Source organism: Lactuca sativa, chromosome 2 (genome assembly GCF_002870075.4).
Source record: "Lactuca sativa cultivar Salinas chromosome 2, Lsat_Salinas_v11, whole genome shotgun sequence".
NCBI classification, from domain to species: Eukaryota; Viridiplantae; Streptophyta; class Magnoliopsida; order Asterales; family Asteraceae; genus Lactuca; species Lactuca sativa.
The window spans coordinates 21,454,680-21,474,900 of record NC_056624.2 but is presented as its reverse complement, the minus strand read 5'-3'; the positions used below and the strand labels follow the sequence as shown (position 1 = coordinate 21,474,900).

General features: G+C 40.3%; 1 protein-coding gene across 1 annotated transcript; it reads left to right on the top strand.

The window, feature by feature from the left end:
* Window positions 1-9,719: 9,719 nt before the first annotated feature.
* Window positions 9,720-15,439, top strand: LOC111920723 (uncharacterized). Its single transcript, XM_023916283.1, has 3 exons — window positions 9,720-10,055; window positions 14,057-14,141; window positions 14,586-15,439. Exons 1-3 carry the CDS (start codon window positions 9,720-9,722, stop codon window positions 15,437-15,439), a joined length of 1,275 nt encoding a protein of 424 aa, XP_023772051.1.
* Window positions 15,440-20,221: the final 4,782 nt, after the last annotated feature.

Below are 20,221 nucleotides of genomic sequence, written 5' to 3'. Positions count from 1 at the left end.
TACCATTTTAGAGGTCAATTCACCAAAAGAATCCTTGTAGGCGTTGCATGGGTGCCAATGTGTGACCTTTACGTGATTATCATGTTTGGGAAGGTCAGATCTATAGATTAGAGAAACAGATCTGACCTCAGAAGGGAATTTGAGTTCGAGCATAGAATGAAGTCGCCGAGTGCATGAGCAGACTCGACGAGTCAGACCGGGTTGTCCCGTGACTCGCACAGTTGGTGACTCGTTGAGTTGGGGGAAAGACTCGGTGAGTCAGTTGGGATTTAAGGTACTAGAATTGACGTCTGAGCTCGCCGAGTCAGTGCCTGACTCGACGAGTTGGGTCAAGGGGGGGGGGGTGGCCATTGACCAATGTTGACCAGAGTTGACTTGTGTTGACTTAAGGGCATTAGTCAAATTAATTCAGGAAGGTATTAATTAGAGATTTAATTATGCTATAGGAGGAAGCTAGGTCGGAGGATTGAGCGTGAGTGATTATCCGACATCTTCGAGGTGAGTCTTCTCACTATGCCTTACCCGATGGGGTGATTATGTGTGACCGGAAGGTCTTATGTGTATGATAAAAATGTGATGCATGTTGTATATATAATACGTTATGATATAAATATGATGATATGGACCGGAAGGTCAACAGAGCATGGACCAGAAGGTCAATAGAGTTATGGGATGGAAATCCCCTGATACACTTGGATCGGAAGATCCCATAGAGCTATGGACTGGAAAGGCGTATGTGCTGTACGTGGTATTTTGGGGAACTCACAAAGCATTATTGCTTACCGTTTTCGTGTTATGTGTTTCAGGTACCAGTGATGATCGCGGGAAGGTGCCGACATGATCAGTACACACTTATGGTGGAGATGTTTTGAGATTCTGGGGATTTTGATTTGCTCTTATGTTATGTAAAAACAATTGATACATGTTTTCGAGAATTATGATTGGAGTATTTTTTATTAAATTAAAAATGAAAAATTATTTTGAAATTTCGGTGTTACAAGTTGGTATTAGAGCCTTGGTTTGAGGGATTCGGATTCACCTTCGAGTGTATTTGAACTCAAACTGAGGATTTGAGAAACATTTTCATAAAAGAAACAATTTTTCCAAAAAGTAAAAGAATTTGAGGAAAGCAAAAAAAAGCAGTGTGTACGATTAGCCAGCTCCCGAACGATGATTTTCCAAAATAACCTTACATTATGTGTTATGAGATATGATATGATATGTTATGCATGCTAGAGTAGGCTAGGTATTCATGTTAGGACTAGAGTGGCCTGATTTGTGATGCCTTAGCCTAGGAGATTTCTGCTGCTAAGAGATGCTTGAGAGCGAGTAGGTAGCAGTGAGGAGCTTATGAGAGGCTTACCGAAGGGTAGCCTATGCTAGCGAGATGTAAAGTATTTGTGAGCTAGGATCATAGGAGGAGGACTTGGGGTGAATGTTGATGCAATGTGGGAAGTAGTATTGGGCCCGTACTACCGAAGACACCGGATCAGTGCGCAGTCCAAGTAAGAATCCTTACGGTACTAGGGAGTAAGTAGGGTTGAGTTATCGAGTGCAAGTGAGCGAGTCTCTGATATTTTTATGTTGTATTTCAGAGGCATCATGGTTGGGACACGCCACAGACCGAGGACTAGCGAGGGGGGTGCGAGCGATGAGGAGCTCCGCCAGATGATTCATGATGAGGTGGCTGTGGCCATCCGAGCTGAGATACCAGAGATGTTCGGGTCTATCAAGACCACGCTGATTGAGACCTTTGATGAGCGGTACGCCGCTCTTACTGACTGTGACAACCCGATATTTCAACTCTTTATATTGACCTAAAAAGTCAAGTATTGTAACCACTTTCGAGTTAATGAAATTAAATTTGATAATAAAATGTCCAAAAAGTTTCTATTTAAATTCCCACTATGTTTAATGTCATTAAACCGTGATAGTACGTAAAAAGAACGCCCAAATCCGACTTCGTATATTGAAGTTATGATTTTTCCAAGTTCGGCATAGCTACAGACAACTAAAAACTCGAATCGGAGATCGAGCGACTTTTGGCCGGAATGACCTAAACAAGAATCGAAGGTCTCGACAATGGTAATTCAGCGGTAAAAAGTCTGGCAAAAACCGATGTCAGATAAAGAAGTTATGAATTTTTAGAGAAATTCCTTAAAAACGACATTTTAAAAATAAATAATAAAAATAATTTCGAAATTTGCCGACGGAGTCTAAACGAAAGTTGTAGAGCGTAGTCTCACCTACGCGTGGATATAAAGACCATCGAAAACGGAATCCGTATGAAGAAGATATGAATTTTAGAAGTTTATTAATTAAATTAAATATAAATTTAATTATAAACTCTTGGTAATATATTCGAAGAGGAGTCAGCAGATAGGGCCGAGTTACGCCCTGCGTACCCTCGTACGCCCCGCGTACTCAAAGCCAAGGCCTCGGATCGTCCACGTCCCGGTCTATGCGAAACTAGCCTTGTCCCATCCGAAGTCCGAGGCAGTTGAGGACTCTGTCATGCGTGACGTACGCGTACGCCCCGCATACCGAGGCGGTTCCAGCCCCTATAAAAGGGATGTGAGGGTTCCGAAGAAAGGGCTCCATTTCTCTCATTTCTTTTGCGTTCTTGCCTCGTTTTCCGTGCCCGTTCTAACCCGAAGCCCCGGTCATTTTGCTCAAGTCCCGAAGGTTGTTTTTACTCCCGAGATTCCCGAGAATCCCGAGAAAAATCCGTTTCCCGAGACGAAATTCTGCCCGTTTTCCATCTCGCTTTCTTCAAACTTTCAAGTGAGTTCATACCCCTTAATTAACCTTTCAAATGTTCTATAAATGATTTTATATGCTTTCAAGGGGGGAATACAAGAAAAACACGCGAGTATCATCGTGTGTTATATAAAGAATTATTATATGCTTTTATTTAACCAAATCATATGTGATTTATAAACTTTATAGGGAACTCTCGTATATAAAATATGTTACAATAGCATTCTATCTTTTGAAATATAAATTGTTGTAATGCATGTATAAACTAAACATTTTCTTAGATTATATGTATACGTGTCTATCTTAGGCTCTACAAAAATCTATACTTTCATAACAAGTGATTCCTTTTCTAGGTATTTCTAAGCAAACGAGACACACTTTTAGAAAGCTATAATAGGTATAGTTTTATGAGGATATTGCTAAATTTGACATACTAGAAACACGATTTTCAAGAAGTCACTTTCATATACAAGAACAAACGAACATTTTAACACGTAAATCTGTTTTTATACCACGATTTGTGAGACATTAACTTCACGTACGTTCGAGTACATATTTCAAGTCCTGTATTATATACCAGAATCCCTTCGAGGGGAAGCATGGTGTTTGTGTATAGATCTATACGGGCTTGACAACCCGCGCCTTGACTGTTAGCTACAGTCCACCATTTGGGGTGACAAACGTCATAACATTCCAACGCCTGAAGAACGTTGTGTATAGGCATTCCGAGTCAATAGTATGGTTATAAAACTCACATGGGGTATTAAAAATACATTGATTTACGAGGTTTTCAAACATATTGGTTATTTTACACTTACATACATTTTTAGAAACAAACATTAGTCTTGAGAAAAGGCTACTTTTATACTAGTAGAAAATATAGGATTTTCTAGAAACAAACAAACAAGGGCAAAACATTTCATTTCATACAAACATTGTCATTTAATACTTATGAAACTCACCAGCTTAAATGCTGATCTACGCTTTCAAAATTACTTGTATGTCCCAGCGATTCAGTAATTTCAGGTATCAATATGCTTTTGAAGAAGGGATGCTACGGCGCCAGTTTAATCTCATATTTTGACATCATATTGTAATTGGTTTTGAACATGTAACTTTTGAAAAATGTAAACTTTCAATTATATATATGATGGTTGTATTGCTTTCTCTACTATGTATTCATTTGTTACGTTACCACATGAAGTCATCCGCCCCCGAACGTTTCCGCCGTTCAGCTTTGGGGGTGTGACACTGACGCTGCTTTTGCCACGGCCACCGTAGCCGTCGCTGCTGCCAGGACGCAAGGGGGTGACTCGTTGCTGTATCGGGAGTTCAGCAACACGAGGCCACCAGAGTTTGATGGGACGCAGGATCCGATTGTTGCGATGAGGTGGATATATGAATATGAGGGATGCTTCTACACTTGTTCGTGTCCAGAGCATCTAAGGGTTCGGTTTGCACTGACCCAACTTCACTTGGGAGCGAAGGACTGGTGGAAATTTGTGACGGCGCATCTGACTTCTGCGGAGATCTCAACGGTGACCTGGGAGAGATTCAACACTATGTTCAGAGACGAGTACGTTCCCCCGGTGGAAAGGGAACGGTTGGCCCAAGTGTTTTTGACCCTCAAGTAGGGTACTGAGTCAGTGACTGTGATCACCAGGAAGTTTCATGAGAGGGCGATGTTTTGCCCTGAGCACGTGTCATCTGAGCAGGCGCGCTGTTGGGCTTATAGTGTTGCGTCATGGGCTCGATCCTTAGCCCAGTTTTGGTTGCCGGTTTGGGCCTGTCCAATCATGCATGTTTTGTTCTAGGGTTTAGTATTTAAGCTGCATGCAGTCTTTGTGATTAACGATTTTACTTTATTTTCTCATTAAGTTTTGTAAACCCTAGCTTGCCTCTATAGTGGAAGTTCTTGATTGAGCTCTGCTGTGGCGTGACTATATTGGAATCATAAGCATAACGTTGATTCAATTCTGTGTTCATAATATTATTGTGTTTGTTTTGTTTGATCTTCATCTTTTACCTGTGAAAGATCTAATCGATCTAAGTTTAATTCACAACAATTGGTATCAGAGCAGGAGACTGTGTAATTCATACACATCTCTTCTATCGAAGAAGTTATTAGGGTTTTATTCCGCATTGATTGATATTAATTGAGGCGTCATTCCATATTGACGTATCTCATTAATCGTCGATCTTACTCTAATTGATAAAATTACAAGTCTGGTCTTAGAACAGGTAATCGATCAAACGCTATCACAATGTCTATGGATGATTCTCAAACCAATCCAATCAACATCTCCAACAACATTGGTTCAACAACTAGAATTCCGTTCTTGTATACTCAAGATTATGAAGTTTGGACACATCACTTTGAAGATTATGTGATTGGATCGGAAGATAATGGGTACTTGATCTGGGAAGCTATCACTGTTAGCCCATTCGCTCACTCAAGCACATCAAAGATTGTCAAAACTCAGAAGGAGTACAATCAGCTTGTGAATGATGTAAAAGATATTCCTCAAGATGAGAAGGAAAAGTTTCAATGCAACATCAAGGCCTTAAGGATGATTAGGTTTGCTTTGCAGTCAGATACGTTCCATTGGTGAGTTCTTGTGCTATTGCTAAAGAGATATGGGACAGGATAGAAGAATTGTATTCCACTGATGACGATCTGGAACATTTGATTCAAACTCTTTTGCTTTTTGAATTTGGTGATTTCAAGCAGAGGCCTGAAGGGAAACTGGTTCAGGCTTTTGATCACTTTAATCATCTCTTAAGTAAGATGATAAAGCATGGGATTGAAAGGAAGGTCAATGAACAGAAGGTTACATTCATGAACGGTCTAAGACCTGAATGGATGGCTGTCGTATCCACTGTTAAAGCACATGAACAGTTTAAATCATATTCTCTGGCGAAACTGGTGGGAATTTTGAAATCCCATGAAAGTGTACTGTCTAAGGAAATGAATGTGGTTTCGACTTTGGGTTTGTTAGCCCTTGTTTCTAAAGGGAAAAGTTCTATTGAAGAAGAAGAGGAATTGGATCTTGCCGACTACGATCTAAACGGTGAAGAGTATGCCCTGATGGTGTCCAATCCTAGAAAGTTTATTAAAAGAAAGTTCCCAGCCAACAAGAACCGAAACTGGAAGGGAAGTTATAGCGCTGAAAAGGTTAAGGAGGAACCAAAGACAGGGTCGAAGTCAGAAGAGTCCAAGAAAGAAGTGAAAATTGGCGGAGACTCAGGATTTGATTGCCATTACTGTGGAGGCAAGAATCACTTTGCCAAAGACTGTATGTTGAAAAAGAAAGCAGAAAAGATAGATGAAGATAATGAAGAAACGAGCCTCCTGAGACGACTAGAGGAAATCAAGAAAAGAAAGTTAGAAGCTAACAATAAAACTATGAATGCTTTGATTGTCCAAGATACAGGCCACCGTGATGAATTCGGTGGCCTGGAAATATGGTCCACGGATTCAGAGGATGAAGAAGTAAGAAAACTCACTCATGGAAAAGCTATGCTGGTGAAAGAAGAACTTTCTGCAGGAAGGTGTTTAATGGTGACCGAAGGTGTATCTCAGATGAGAGGATATACAACTGATGGTGGGATAGAAGGCAAGAAGGAGCGAGAAGACATGTGTTTTGCTGTGAAACCTATTAGTGCACAGATCAACGAGTATGATGAGTTGACCAAGAAGGTACAAAATGTTCTTGCTTCTCTAAATATAGTTGTTACTAACTATGAAAAGGAATTGAATAGCTAGAAATCTAAATTTTCAAGTATAAGTAGCAGTCTTACCCAAAACTGTGTCACAGACTCTAACCCGACTGATCAAATTAGCAGGATATCATCGAAGAGTGAGGAAAGGAGGATGTGGATTGTGCAGAAGGAGAAAAAGTTGATTAGGTCTAAGGATGAATCGATTTATTTGCAACGAGACAATCTTAAACTTTTGAAACAACGAAATGGTTTTTGTTTAATTGCTAAAAGACATTATTTTAATATCACTCAGTTGCATCTTGATTGTGGAATAGGAAAGAAGATACATCGCATGATTTTGCCCTTCCTTGAGTTAAAAGAGGATGAATCTGATGCTGAAGCTTACAACTGTGAAAGCGTTGTATCTTCTGATGAGGTCTCACTGGCATACAAAATTGGTCTTGACAAAATTGAGTCCTACATAAAGTCCAAAGACCATAAGGATATGCTCAAAAATCTGTTAGGTGAGAATGATAGATTAAAGTTAAGAACCGAAACTGTACATAAATTTTACTCATTGAATGCCAAATTAAGTTCAGAAAATAAAATTGATGTTGAAAATGCATCTGAACTTAATGAGGATGATGATCTGAGTGAAATCTCTATAGAGGATTTGGTGGACTATTCAGAATTTGTCAAGAGCGAACCTGAAACACGCAAAAATCTGATTTCAGAAAATTCTGTTGAGTTCGCTCGCTCATCAACAGACAAGACCAAAATTCTCAAAGAAAAAGCTGTTGTGTATCAAAAGGTACAAACCACTCCAAATGAAGTCTACATAGTTCTAGGAATCACTCCGCAACAAACCGCAGAGCTGAAAACTATGGTAGAAGAAGAGAATGCAGCTGGATGTGATGAGTTCTTTTGGTCTACACCAATAGACAACGCTGATGAAACGAAAGGCCTATCTCAGAAAACCTCATGGAGGGTGAAAGGTAGATACATACCAGAACCACTAAATGAGCCTACAAAATATGATGTGCCAAGCACAAGTGGAACCAAAACATCATTGGGCGAATCGGTACAAACTGCCAGTGAAACATCTTCAACAAAGAGTGAAAACCATGCTCGTGCTTCAAAGAAAAAGGCTAACATCCACAAAAATCCAAAATAGGTGGCAGATCGAAAACACCAACGAAATCTGAGATACAAGAAGAATCTCTCAGAAAGAAAACAGTTTTGGAGATCACAAAGTCCTCACTATGTCAGGAACAAGAGGAAGCATAAGGCACAAGAGGAATCAAGGAACCGAAAGGGTAGTTTCGGTCCTACGACTGAAAGGAACCGAAAGGAGAGTTTCGGTCCTCAACCTAATATCAACCGAAAGAGCGGTTTTGGTCCTCAACCCAATAGCAACCGAAAGAGTAGTTTTGGTCCTCAACCCAATATCAACCGAAAGAGCGGTTTCGGTCCTCAACCCAATAGCAACTGAAAGAGCGGTTTCGGTCCTCAACCCTACAAGTTCAATCAGACGAACAGAAGATCTAATGTCACTTCTAAACCCAAATCTTCTCATTCTAATTCTTATCCTTCAAAAGATTTAAAGGGGAAAGGAAAGCTATGTCCAGAAGATGACAGACGTCCAAAAGAAATCCAATAGAATGCTGACGTCAAAATCTCAAAACCTACGTCTAATGAACCTAAGCCAACCAAAATTAAAGTTTATACAATAAAAAGAAAAGATGAAACAACTTTGATTAAACGTACTTATTTGGTTGATATCTCTCTTACTATTCCCTGTCCTGTAGAAGGCTTACAAGGACCCAAGAAACTTTGGGTTCCTAAATCTGCTTAGTATTTTGCAGGTTATCCGTGACGAGCTGTTTGACGAAGAATGGCATATTGATAGTGGCTGCTCGTGTCACATGACAGGAAGGAAGGAAGAACTGAGGGAATTTCGGTCTCTCAAGGATGGTGGTATTGTGAAGTACGACAACAACTCATATGGAACTATCAAAGGCTATGGAATGATTACGAATGGTGATTTCTCGATAAGAAAGGTCGCATATGTTGAAGGGCTCCAACACGACCTTATCAGCATATCACAGCTGGTAGTTGGAACTGGTTTGAAGGTATCATTTAATGATGAAGGATCATAAATAGTCGAGAAGAAGTCCAATAACATTCTGCTAAAATCGAAGTGAAAGGGGGAAATGTACCCTTTAAACCTCAACCCAATTCGAGGTAAACCAGCAGTTTGCTTACTCACGAAGGCTCACTCAGACGAAAGCTGGTTATGGCATCGAAGAATCTCTCATCTTAATTTCAAGGATATCAACAAGCTGGTTTTAGGAGATCATGTTCGAGGTCTTCCAGTTCTCAAATTTGACAAAGAACATCTATGCACAACTTGTGAAATGGGAAAGCAGAGTAGGCAAAGTCATCCCTCAATTATCAATACAAAAGTGATAGAACCATTGGAGCTATTGCACATCGATCTATGTGGTCCCTCTTCCATTGAAAGCGTTGGTGGAAACAAGTACATTATGGTCATAATGGACGATTTCTCTCGATTCACATGGGTGTTCTTCTAGAAGCAAAAATCTGAGGCTACTCCAAAGCTCAAGCTCTTCATAAAACAGGTAGAAATTCAACCGAGGAAAGTTGTTCGTAATGTAAGAAGCAATAACGGCTTGGAATTCAAAAACAAGGATTTTGAAGATTTTCTTGCTGAGAAGGGAACGAATCACAATTTCTCCGCCCCTTATACTCCACAGCAGAATGGTATCGTTGAAAGGCGAAATCGATCTCTGTGTGAACCAGCTTGAATGATGCTGTGCTTCTCATCCTTACCTATATATTTCAGGGCCGATGCAATTGCTGCTGCTTGTTATACTCAGAACATATCATATCTAAACAAGCGATTCTCTATCACTCCTTACGAGATCTTGAATAATCGCAAAACGAATGTGAAATTCTATCATGTGTTCGGTTCAAGATGCTTCATCTTCAACTCTAAAGAGAATCGAAACAAGTTTGATGTTAAGGCTGATGAAGGAATATTCTTAGGTTACTCACTGAATTCTAAGGCTTATAGAGTTCTAAACAAGCGCTCTAAGAAGATTGAAGAAACATACTATGTCACTTTTGACGATAGCTATGTTAAGAAAATGAAGACAACCGAAGATGCAATGCAGGAATTTTTTCCAAAGACAAGTCACGTTACAACCTCCATTTCAAATATTTTCGAGTAATATATGCTTCTTTTTGATGAATCTCAAACGGCAATTGATTCTGAATCAACGGCGAAAGACAACAAGGTTGATAGTCTAAAGCATATCGTCGATGATGCTGCTCAAAAGATGGCTGCTGATCAACCTAAAGCAACCGAGAGGCCAAACGTAAGCGAACCTTTAAATGATCATCCTAATGTCCAGGGGGAGGGTCCGGTTCTACAACATGATCAAGACTCTTCATTCCAGGGGGAGAACTTACCGTCACAATCATCAAGCTCTACTGAAAGTCCAAACGAAGGAGAAGATACTCATCCAGACTCCGAACAGGCGTCATCCTTCGAGGGGGAGAACACCAATGTCAATGACGACGACACTCTATCAGAATTGGAAGAAGAAATCAATGACGAATTGGATCCCTCTTGTTATCCAAATTACCCACCGCTTGTTAAATGGACCAAAGATCATTGACAGAGTCAAATTATTGGGGAATCTTCAGAAAAGGTGTTAACTCGATCCTAGATCAAAGCGAAACAAGCTGCACTCTTTTCTCAAGTAGAGTTTTGCATGTTCAACTCCTTTGTTTCCAAAGTTGAACCGAAAACTGTTAATTCAGCACTTGATCATTCTGACTGGGTTCAAGCCATGCAAGATGAGTTGAATGAGTTTGAAAGAAACAAAGTATGGCGTCTTATTCCAACTCAAAGGATGCTTCGGTTGTCGGTCTCAAATGGGTATTCGGAAACAAGATGGATAAGTAGGAGAACGTGGTTCGTAACAAAGCTTGGTTGGTGGTAAAAGGCTACTGTCAGGAAGAAGGTATCAACTATGAAGAGACCTTCATTCCTATTGCAAGATTAGAGCCTGTTCGCATCTTTCTTGCTTATGCTGCACACAAAAATTTTGAAGTCTATCAGATGGACGTCAAGTGTGCCTTTCTCAACAGTGAACTTGAAGAAACTGTGTACGTTGAGCAACCGCCAGGCTTCGTGAACGAGAAGTATTCGGATCACTGCTACATACTTGACAAAGCAGTATATGGCCTAAAGCAGCCCCCCAGAGCATGGTATGAGACTCTAACTCGATTCTTAAAAATGTCTAAATTCAAACAACGTTCGGTTAACCCAACCTTCTTTCGAAAGAGAGAAGGTAACCACCTTATGATAGTCCAAATTTATGTTGATGATATCATTTTCGGCTCCACGAATCCCAACTTAACAGCTGAATTCAGGAAGTTGATGGAAACTAAATTTGAGATGAGCTAAATGGGTCCAATTAACTTTTTCCTTGTCTTAAACATTAGACAGGGACCCGAAGGCATTTTTATCAATCAGGAGGCATAAACCAAGACACTGTTAGCTACGTTTGGTATGATGGGAGACTCTAAAGTTAAGGTTCCAATGGCTTTTGGGACGAAGCTTACACCCTCACTGGAGAAGCCAGCCACTGGCATGACACTCTATCGTCAAATGATTGGGTCTCTAATGTATCTCACAGCTAGTAGACCTGACATCATGTTTTCAATATGTTATTGTGCCATATTTCAAGCTAACCCATGTGAACCTCATTTGCAAGCTGTGAAAAATATCTTTCACTATCTGAAGCGAACCTCCTCTCTTGGTCTATGGTATCTAGCAAACTCAGGATTCTTTGTCCAAGCATTCTCAGACGCTGACTTAGGTGGTTGTGCATTAGATTGTAAAAGCACCACTGGAGGATACCAATTTCTCGATGGTAAATTGGTTAGCTAGTAATCAAAGAAACAAACTTGTGTTTCTCTCTCCACTTTCGAAGCTGAATACATCGTTGCAACATCATGCACATCTCAAGTTGTATGGATACAAAGTCAGCTCAGAGACTACGGGCTGAATATGAAGAAAATCCCACTATATTGCGACTCTGAAAGTGCAATTAGGATTATTCACAACCCTGTGCAACATTCGAAGACTAAACATATCGCACTGAGGTATCACTTTATCAAGGATCATGTGGAAGATGGCAATGTGGAAATTCATTTCATAAGGACGACTGATCAACTTGCAGACATATTCACTAAGGCGTTACCTGAAGCAAGCTTTAACAAAATTTTTCAAGGCATAGGAATGATGGAAGCAGAATCAGTACCAAAATCGCCTTCGCTTCAATAAAGGTAAGAAGCGAAATAGAGCAAACCAAAATGAACTGATCGTTCGGTCTATTTTGGGTTCGGTTTATTTCGGGATCGACTCGACTAAGAACCAAAATGAACCGAACGTTCAGTCTATTTCGGGTTCGGTCCTTCTGAACGTGTTCGCTTCTTTTTCTTCTCAAGGCATTTTGATTGTATGTACACTCTTTTAAACATTTCCTTTTACATTCATAAAACCCAAAAATATTTTTCTTTTTCGTTCAAATAAATAATTTTCACAAAATACAAACATATTTTTCGTTATCATTTAATGATTTCTTTTGCATAAGTGTTACTCTTGATGATGAAGATCCGGAAGGTATAATCTCTTTTCTACACACTTTCTATGTGTCCCTAGAAGGATGCTGCTGCATGTTGACTAAAGTCTCAACAGATTGTGAGTGAAGCCTTAATAACATGATACATACAAATCATGTTTTGCCAAGCTAGGCTGCTATATTCACTCTAATCGTGAGCTACCTTACTCTACTCCTATTGAGCTTAGAGTTTTCTGCTTTCTCTTTCTTTTATAGCAGAGGTACATGTGTTTCTTATACCACCTCCATCAATTTTCTCCATTATACTTCATCTCAACAATATAACCCTTGAGACTCTTAGCATTTACCACTGAGGTTTATGGTTATACAAAATCTATGTTAATGATCTTAGTTTCGTGTCACTATGTACTAAGTGAAACCCACCATTCAATACCATTAATGAATTGACGGTACATGAATCATATGTTACAAATGAAATCTCTTTTTATTTTGAGTGATTCTACTGAAAATTTCTATTACCTAGAATTTTTCTTCCCCAAGGATCCAGTTAATTTTTTTTTGGGATTTCTCACCTATCCAACAGTCAATACAAATCTTCCCTACCTACTTGTTCAACAGATGACATTGATCTCACAAGTACCTTATTCAGTTTCGGTCTTATATCAAGTATCGAAATCATGAATTGAAGCAACATCCACCCTTTATAAGCTTTACTTAAAAAGATGCCTTTCAATACTTCTTCACAAGTACTTGATCATTATTTAATGGGAAGCCACCCAAGCACTTTAAAGTCTCTCTTGACTTTGAAGGAAGAGATTCGTGCCCATAATCAGTTGCTTTATGTCTTTTTAAGACATCACAAATTATCACAAAAAGTTTGCTTTATTTCTTTATCTTTTACACTCTTTGCACGGAAATTTTTGATTTTCCAAAATCTGGCTCAATTAATGGTGCTCTAATTGTTCTAGCTTCGTTTCTTCAAGAATTACAATGCTCACTAAAGTTAAAAGGCAATGACGGTTCATGTGCATTCTAAGGTGACGATTCAGATAACATTAAGGCCGACTCAGCTGTGATCCATTTGTTTCGACGATTTGGAAAAGCACTTTTTATGGAATGGCGTGTAAAAAGGAAACGACGTCCTTTCTCTTTCCTACGTCATCATCGTGTATGACCACTGTTAATCGGTCACATCAGGCACAATCTTTCAAATAAATCCAAGCTATCAGCCGAATTTTTCTCTCTCCTACTAGTAAGTATAAAAGGATTAGGCACGCTCCACTTTACCCTTTTATCACTTACAAAACTCACTCAAAGAACAACGACGATTCATCCTACTGTTCATCTTCTTCTCCAACCTTCTACAATGACAGATTCTTCTTCAGTTCACGATACCTCTATTTGCCAAACGCTCCTTACCATCAAACCTCAACAAAACCTGATTATCGATCTTACTCCCTTCATCTATGACCCCTACATGCTGTATGTTGTCGAGTGTCTAAAATACTCGCCTCTTGTCAACGCTTTGTCTAAGGTCGAAATTGTTTGCATGTCCTGCCTCTCACTCATCTACTCCACTGCTTATTACGACAAAGCTGCTGAGAGGATTCACTTCGAGATCCACAACGAGAAGACTTCCATCTCCAAGCATCGCTTCTGTGCCCTAATTGGTCTCTCTCAAGAACCAACCTTGGTAAACCCTAAATCGATCTCTACTGGACAACTGTTCTTAATGTTTTATCAAATGGGGTACACTAAAACCCTAACTATCACCAAGTTCAAGAAGTCCTGCCTTCCTCCACAATGGAATGGCCTATTTACTCTATTGTTCAAAGGACTCTCTGAGCGAAGCACCGGCTCAGATGGAGCAAGCAAGTCATTTATGACTGTGATTTACGGTCTGTATCACGGGATAGATTTGGACTATGGGTCAATCATCTGGCAACAACTGGTCCAAAGCTTGCATTCTTCCTCAAGACACTCAGAAATCTAATGTGGCAGGTACTGGTCCATTATCACCAAGTGGGCCATAGATCGTCTTCATGTTCCAATAGTGGCGGATTCTCTTCCATCCTTTATCACCACCTTTCAAACCACCAAGATAATCGTCACGAGTCCCACCAGGTACTCCTTCATTGGATCCATTCCTGATACCATGCTTGCCTGTGTGTCTACAGCAAGCACTGTTCTGCAACAATACAGGAAGCTTCCTTCTTCGGGTCCAAGGGAGCTCACATAATCTATGGTTCGCTCCATTGAAGAGGCTAACAAGCCAGCAAAGCGGGGAAAGAAAACTGAGACTCAGAAGGAGACGAAGGTTACTAAACCAACTAAGGGGCAAACCCCTAAGAAGCAAAAATCTGAGAAGGCTGCTCCGTCACAGCCTCAACCGAAGAAACTGAAAGCCTGCTTGGAGACTCATACTCCAATCTTCAACTGATTTAGAATCAGAGTATGTTCCTCCCAAACACAAATCTGCTCCTCCTTCAGAATCTGAAAGCGAAAGCTCTGATGATGAGGCTTCGGGTCGAGGTGACACCCCGCTTCGCTCGCCTACCCTAGAAATACCAGTTCACTCCCTACCTCCTTCTCTTCCACCTGTTACCATCCCATTATCCATCCCTCCGATATTTCCTATCCCTACGTCTCAACCATCCACCACTATTCCCATCCCTACTCCAATCTTCACAGACACTACCACTACCACCACTACTATAGGGGCTCATTCTAAAGCTCCAACCTCACCTGTTACAACCGAACCACCACTAACAACCAAACCTCCTATCACTACCAAACCCTTATCCCCTACCCCATCTACTGACACCACCGCAGTTCTAGGCGGCGAGGACTTGGAATTTGATTCCACTTATTTCAGTCCTTACCGTGTACAAAGTGATGAAGACATTGATGAACCTGTCACCAAGCGTCATCTCAAAGCAGTTAACGACAAACTCGATCAACTGCTTTCCTCCTCTTCATCTGGGACTTATTCTGATGTTGCTTTAAAGGCTTTGTTCTCCTTTATTGTCCAAGAACACAGGGCCTCCCATACAAATGCAGCTAAGGCTATAGACGCCTCCATTTCGCAATACCAGAAAGCCTCCCTTGCAGTTGAGACCTCCACCAAGGAGTGCAAAGAAGCAACCGCAAAAGTCGATAAACTAGTTTCTGAGGCTATCCTATTTTTGGATTCTTTGCAGGCGGCAACTCAGAAAAATTCTCAAACTGTCAATGCTTCGGTTGATAACCTTCAGCGTTCTCTTCAAGCTGAACGGTCCAAACTTGAATCTGCTCGTTAAGCAATCGAAGCTGCCAATGCTACTCTACACGACAAAGTCAATGATCGATTAACTCAATTGGAGGCAGAATTGGCAGAAAATCGCATCATGGATGAATTCGAAAAAAGAACTTCTCACCTGAAGATGTAGAATCTGAAACTTCGCAATGTAACAGCTGAAATCAATGACTTGAAGTCTGAGAGGGAGGTTATTCGAAGCTCCGCTGGCGATGTTCACTCCATCTTACTCCACCTCCTTGAAGCCCATGATCCCATCATTACCATCACCATCCGTAGGCATTTGGCTGACAAACTTCGACCTGCACTGGCCATCCTTAGTCGTATCAAGCGTGTTCTAGTGACTAGCGTCCAGCCGAAACAATGGGTATAGAAGGTAGCAAAGACTCAACCTCCTCATGAACCAAAACCAACTGCTGAACCGAAGGTTAATGAAGCTTCGGTCAGTAATAGAGACAACAAGAAGAAGAAAATTGGAGAGGATGACACTGATAATGAATAAGATGTTTATGAAAAGAATCCTGAAAACCCTTTTCAGAAGACAAAATCTTATGTTAAAGAGCTTGAAGAAAAGTTCAAGCAACACACGTCTGAGCTAGAGCAGAAGCGAAAGGAAAAGGAGCTCCTGGAAAAGAAGATGTCCATTTTTCCTGAATGGACTCTCGATTCGCTCTAAACGTGTGCTATCGATGAACCAAGTATACTTTGGCTTGAGCCTGTGATGTCGTTTGGGCTTGACAACTCCAAGGATGCACAGTTTGACATGCCGATCACGCGAAATGCATTCATCTTTCACTGTTTCAACTCCACTGTTGCCATCCCATCTCCAGACCCGAAGGTGGATCGGGATTTATTGGAATTCTATCTGGAGTTTGATAAGCCTCAGTACTTGACTTGGAGTTTGCAAAAAATTACAACTGTCAAGGTACTGGAGCCCTATTTAGCAGGGAAGTTTGTTAATGTGAAATTCAAAGTGACTCGATGATCTAAAGGCTTGGTTCATGACTTCACTCTTGCTGATCTACCAAACCTCAATCCCCACGACTGGATACTCTTCATCAATATCTTACTGTCAAATCCACAGGAGTATCAGCCGATCATTGACCATATCAAGTGAATGCTTGTCTGCTACATTTATGAAGTAGCGAAAATGGACCATGAAATCGCCTCAACAATTCACAAGCGAAAAACGATAAAACCAATGGGAAGAGCTGGCGATGTTAAGTTGATGGTCAAAGGGAAGATTGATACGAAGTACCAAACTGTGTTGTTCTTCAGAGGCGAAGGACAAAAATGTCTGTTTGCTCTCGTCGACAAACACCTCTTCTCAACCGCTTGCCTGGAGCACATTTTGGAGATTGTTCAGAGGTGTGATCAGAACACAACAGCCGACAAGAAGTTGTTTACTGATATGCTGAGATGGTATATTCAATTTCGTCAAACACTTCTTGCTATCATCCCTCGGCTGTTCAAGGTGGTAAAGACAGTGAAGCCTACTCAGAAGAAATAATCTCTTGCTTCATTTGACGCAAAGGGGGAGATTGTTGGGCTTATAGTGTTGCGTCATGGGCTAGGTCCTTAGCCTAGTTTTGGTTGCTGGTTTGGGCCTGTCCAATCGTGCATGTTTTGTTCTAGGGTTTAGTATTTTAAGCTGCACGCATGCAGTCTTTGTGATTAACGATTTTACTTTATTTTCTCATTATGTTTTGTAAACCCTAGCTCGCCTCTATAGTGGAAGTTCTTGATCGAGCTCTGCTGAGGCGTGACTATATTGGAATCATAAGCATAACGTTGATTCAGTTATGTGTTCATAATATTATTGTGTTTGTTTTGTTTGATCTTCATCTTTTACCTGTGAAAGATCTAATCGATATAGGATTAATTCACAACACGCGCATGAGCCGGTATCTGAGCATTCTGAGGAGGGACATTCGGGTGTTGGTATCGAAATCGACATACCAGACATTTGCTGAACTTTAGGCGAATGACCGGAAGAGGGAGATTGAGTTGGAGACTCAGGCCAGGGAGGAGGCCGAGTCTCAGGGGTTGGATAGGTGGCCGGCACAGTCTCTGCCGACAGCCAAGCGGGAAAAGCCCCCCGATTCGAGATCTGGAGGCCAGAAGGGCCGCACTTGCGGAAAGTGTGGCAAGGGACATGATGGATTTTGTCGATCTGGTGCTTGCTACAAATGTGGCAAGGAGGGGCATATAGCCAAGGACTGCCCCAAGGGATTCATGGTTTGCTTTCATTGCAACCAGACGGGACATCGGAAGGCTGAGTGTCCGTAACTTCGGGGGACAGCACCGGGAGCACAGCAGGGATCTGCCCCTGCTGTCGTGCGCGCTACTGAGGTTCGGCCAGTGAAGGGCGAGGAACCGAAGGCTCGCGGGAGAGCCTTCCAGTTGACAGTGGAGGAGGTTGTTGGATAAGGTGTCTAAGTCCATAACTTATTTGGTATATACTTGACCCGACCGGCATGGTCCATTTGGGTTGCATCTCATCCAAACTATTATGGATAATTTTATGAGAGTTATACACATATGTTTATTAATATATTATGAGTTATAATATATTAATATGAAGTTACGTTATTTAATTAGTTTTAGTCTTAAATTAATTATGGATTAATTTAGAGATTAAAAGGAATACTAATTAAATTATGGGCTATTTGTTTTATATAGTGTGGGCTAATACTCATTTGTTAATGGGCTAGGCTTATGTGGAAGTCCATGGATGATCCATGGAGCTTTTAACCCATGGATCCTTGGAATAGGAAAAGACATGGGTTATTAGGGTTTCACCCTAACCATGCATACTATATAAGCATGCTTATGGAGCATGAAAGAAAGCCTAAGATAGCCTAAGAGAAAGCTAGTGTTCTAGTGTGTGTGTGCATGTGTGTGGCCGAAAATACAAGAGTGTGTATACTCTCTCAAAGTTTTCCAAGAGTTTGTGGTGTTTGTGATTCCATTTGAGGCATTCACACTATTGGTGCTTGGCCCTCAAACTCCTAAGAACCCAACACAACAAAGGTATGTAATCTCTTCTAACTCTTTTATGTTGAAATGTTCCCCATGCCATGTTAGATAGGTTATAAACCTTGGAAAATTATTATTTTGCATGTATTTAGACAAACATAGATCCAAGGTTTATTAGGGTTGCATGCACACTTAGGAAGTGTTAGATTGCTCAAAACCCAACAGTGGTATCAGAGCCTAGGCTTGCTTGTTTGATACTTGATGCAAAATAGTGAAAAAAGTCGAAATCGTTGCTGTCTGCATGCTAGACTCGCCGAGTCCATTGGGGGGACTCGCCGAGTCCAAGGCAAACTTCAACCTACTCGACGAGTCCGTTCGTGCACTCGGCGAGTAGGATCGAAAGAATGCAGAATCTCGACTTTTGCTGCTGGAAATGGACTGGAAACATTACCCTAAATTGTTTTGGTGTTGTAAAACTTATTTTAGTTGGTGTAATGGTTGTTCTAATCCATTTACAATAGCATATATCAAAAATCCATGATTTTATGTGTTCATATAATTCTTGAATTTTTGATGATCATGTTCATGTTCTTATGAATTTAGAAAATGATAGGAATTATTTGCTGAATTGTTTAGAATTAATTCTTAATCATTTATGTGTTTTAATGGAGTCCATAATTTGTCCTCAAGTTATGGATTACCAAAGGTCACTTTCATTTAACACACACTTAAAACACATAAGTTACATGAAAATGAAGAGTCTTCATTTTTATGAACCTTTAATTCATAAGTTATGAAATGAAGAGTTTTGCAAAGTTACAAAACTTGTCCTCAAGTTTTGGAATTTGTAAAGTTTCACACACTTTAATAAACTTTAATTCCAAACCTTAGAGTTTTAATAGTTAAAATTCAACCCTTATACTATTTATAACATTAATGGTTAATTATTATATATATGTATAAGAATAAGTCGTTTTACCGTTAGTAGGCCTCATTCACGAAGCCGGTCTATAAGGTGGGTATAAGGTTGTTGCCTATAAAATGGCGACTTAATGGGTGTATACTCTCACCCACCGCTTGCTTGATCGGTGGAGGGTCGTTAGCCGAACGGGTAGAACAACGACTTTAAATCCTCATTAAAAGTATAATGAATATTATAAAATAACTAAACTCTTTTAATTCCCAATCTTAGTTATTTTAGGAAAATGTGAACATGGTGCTAATCCATGGAATTCACACTTTGTACCTTACCAAGTCGTTAGTGGAGCGTGTGTGGTTAACCGGCACACTAATTAGACTAGTAAGGATCACGAAGGGTAACTTAATGTTGTCATAGATCAATGGAGCGTGTGTGGTTAACCGGCACATTGATTAGGTGATAATATTAGGAGTACCAAGTGAGTTAGCATGGTTATTCACACCTTGTTTTGTGATCCTCGGCATCCCAGTCACAAAACTTGAAGGGCACAATCGAGATTGAAACATGCCATTGAAAAAGTTCAATGAATCTCAAAAGAATCTAGGAATTTCAAATCCAATTAAACCTAATTAATCATTTCGTTTTCATGGTGGAAATTGGTGAATCGTCATTCGCCTACCTTTCAAATATATTATTACTTAGATTACGGCATCCCTCTTCTAAGTGTAATATATTGTGATTGGATCCTAGCCTTAATATTACATTTGGGTGTCTTATTAAGGATCCTAAATATCTAAATCTAAACTTACTTTCTTCTTTCAGATGTCTTCCAACACTAATGCTTCAGGCTCTAACCCAACTGGTTCTTTCTCTCTCATGAATCTTTGT

What these genes read in the sequence shown, in the direction of transcription:
- LOC111920723 (XM_023916283.1), top strand. Translation starts at nt 9,720, where the DNA reads ATGCTTCTTTTTGATGAATCTCAAACGGCAATTGATTCTGAATCAACG. An exon ending in TCGAGGGGGAGAACACCAAT is followed by an intron (nt 10,056 to 14,056) that starts GTCAATGACGAC and finishes ATCACGGGATAG; the next exon opens with ATTTGGACTATGGGTCAATC. An exon ending in TCAGAAATCTAATGTGGCAG is followed by an intron (nt 14,142 to 14,585) that starts GTACTGGTCCAT and finishes CAACTGATTTAG; the next exon opens with AATCAGAGTATGTTCCTCCC.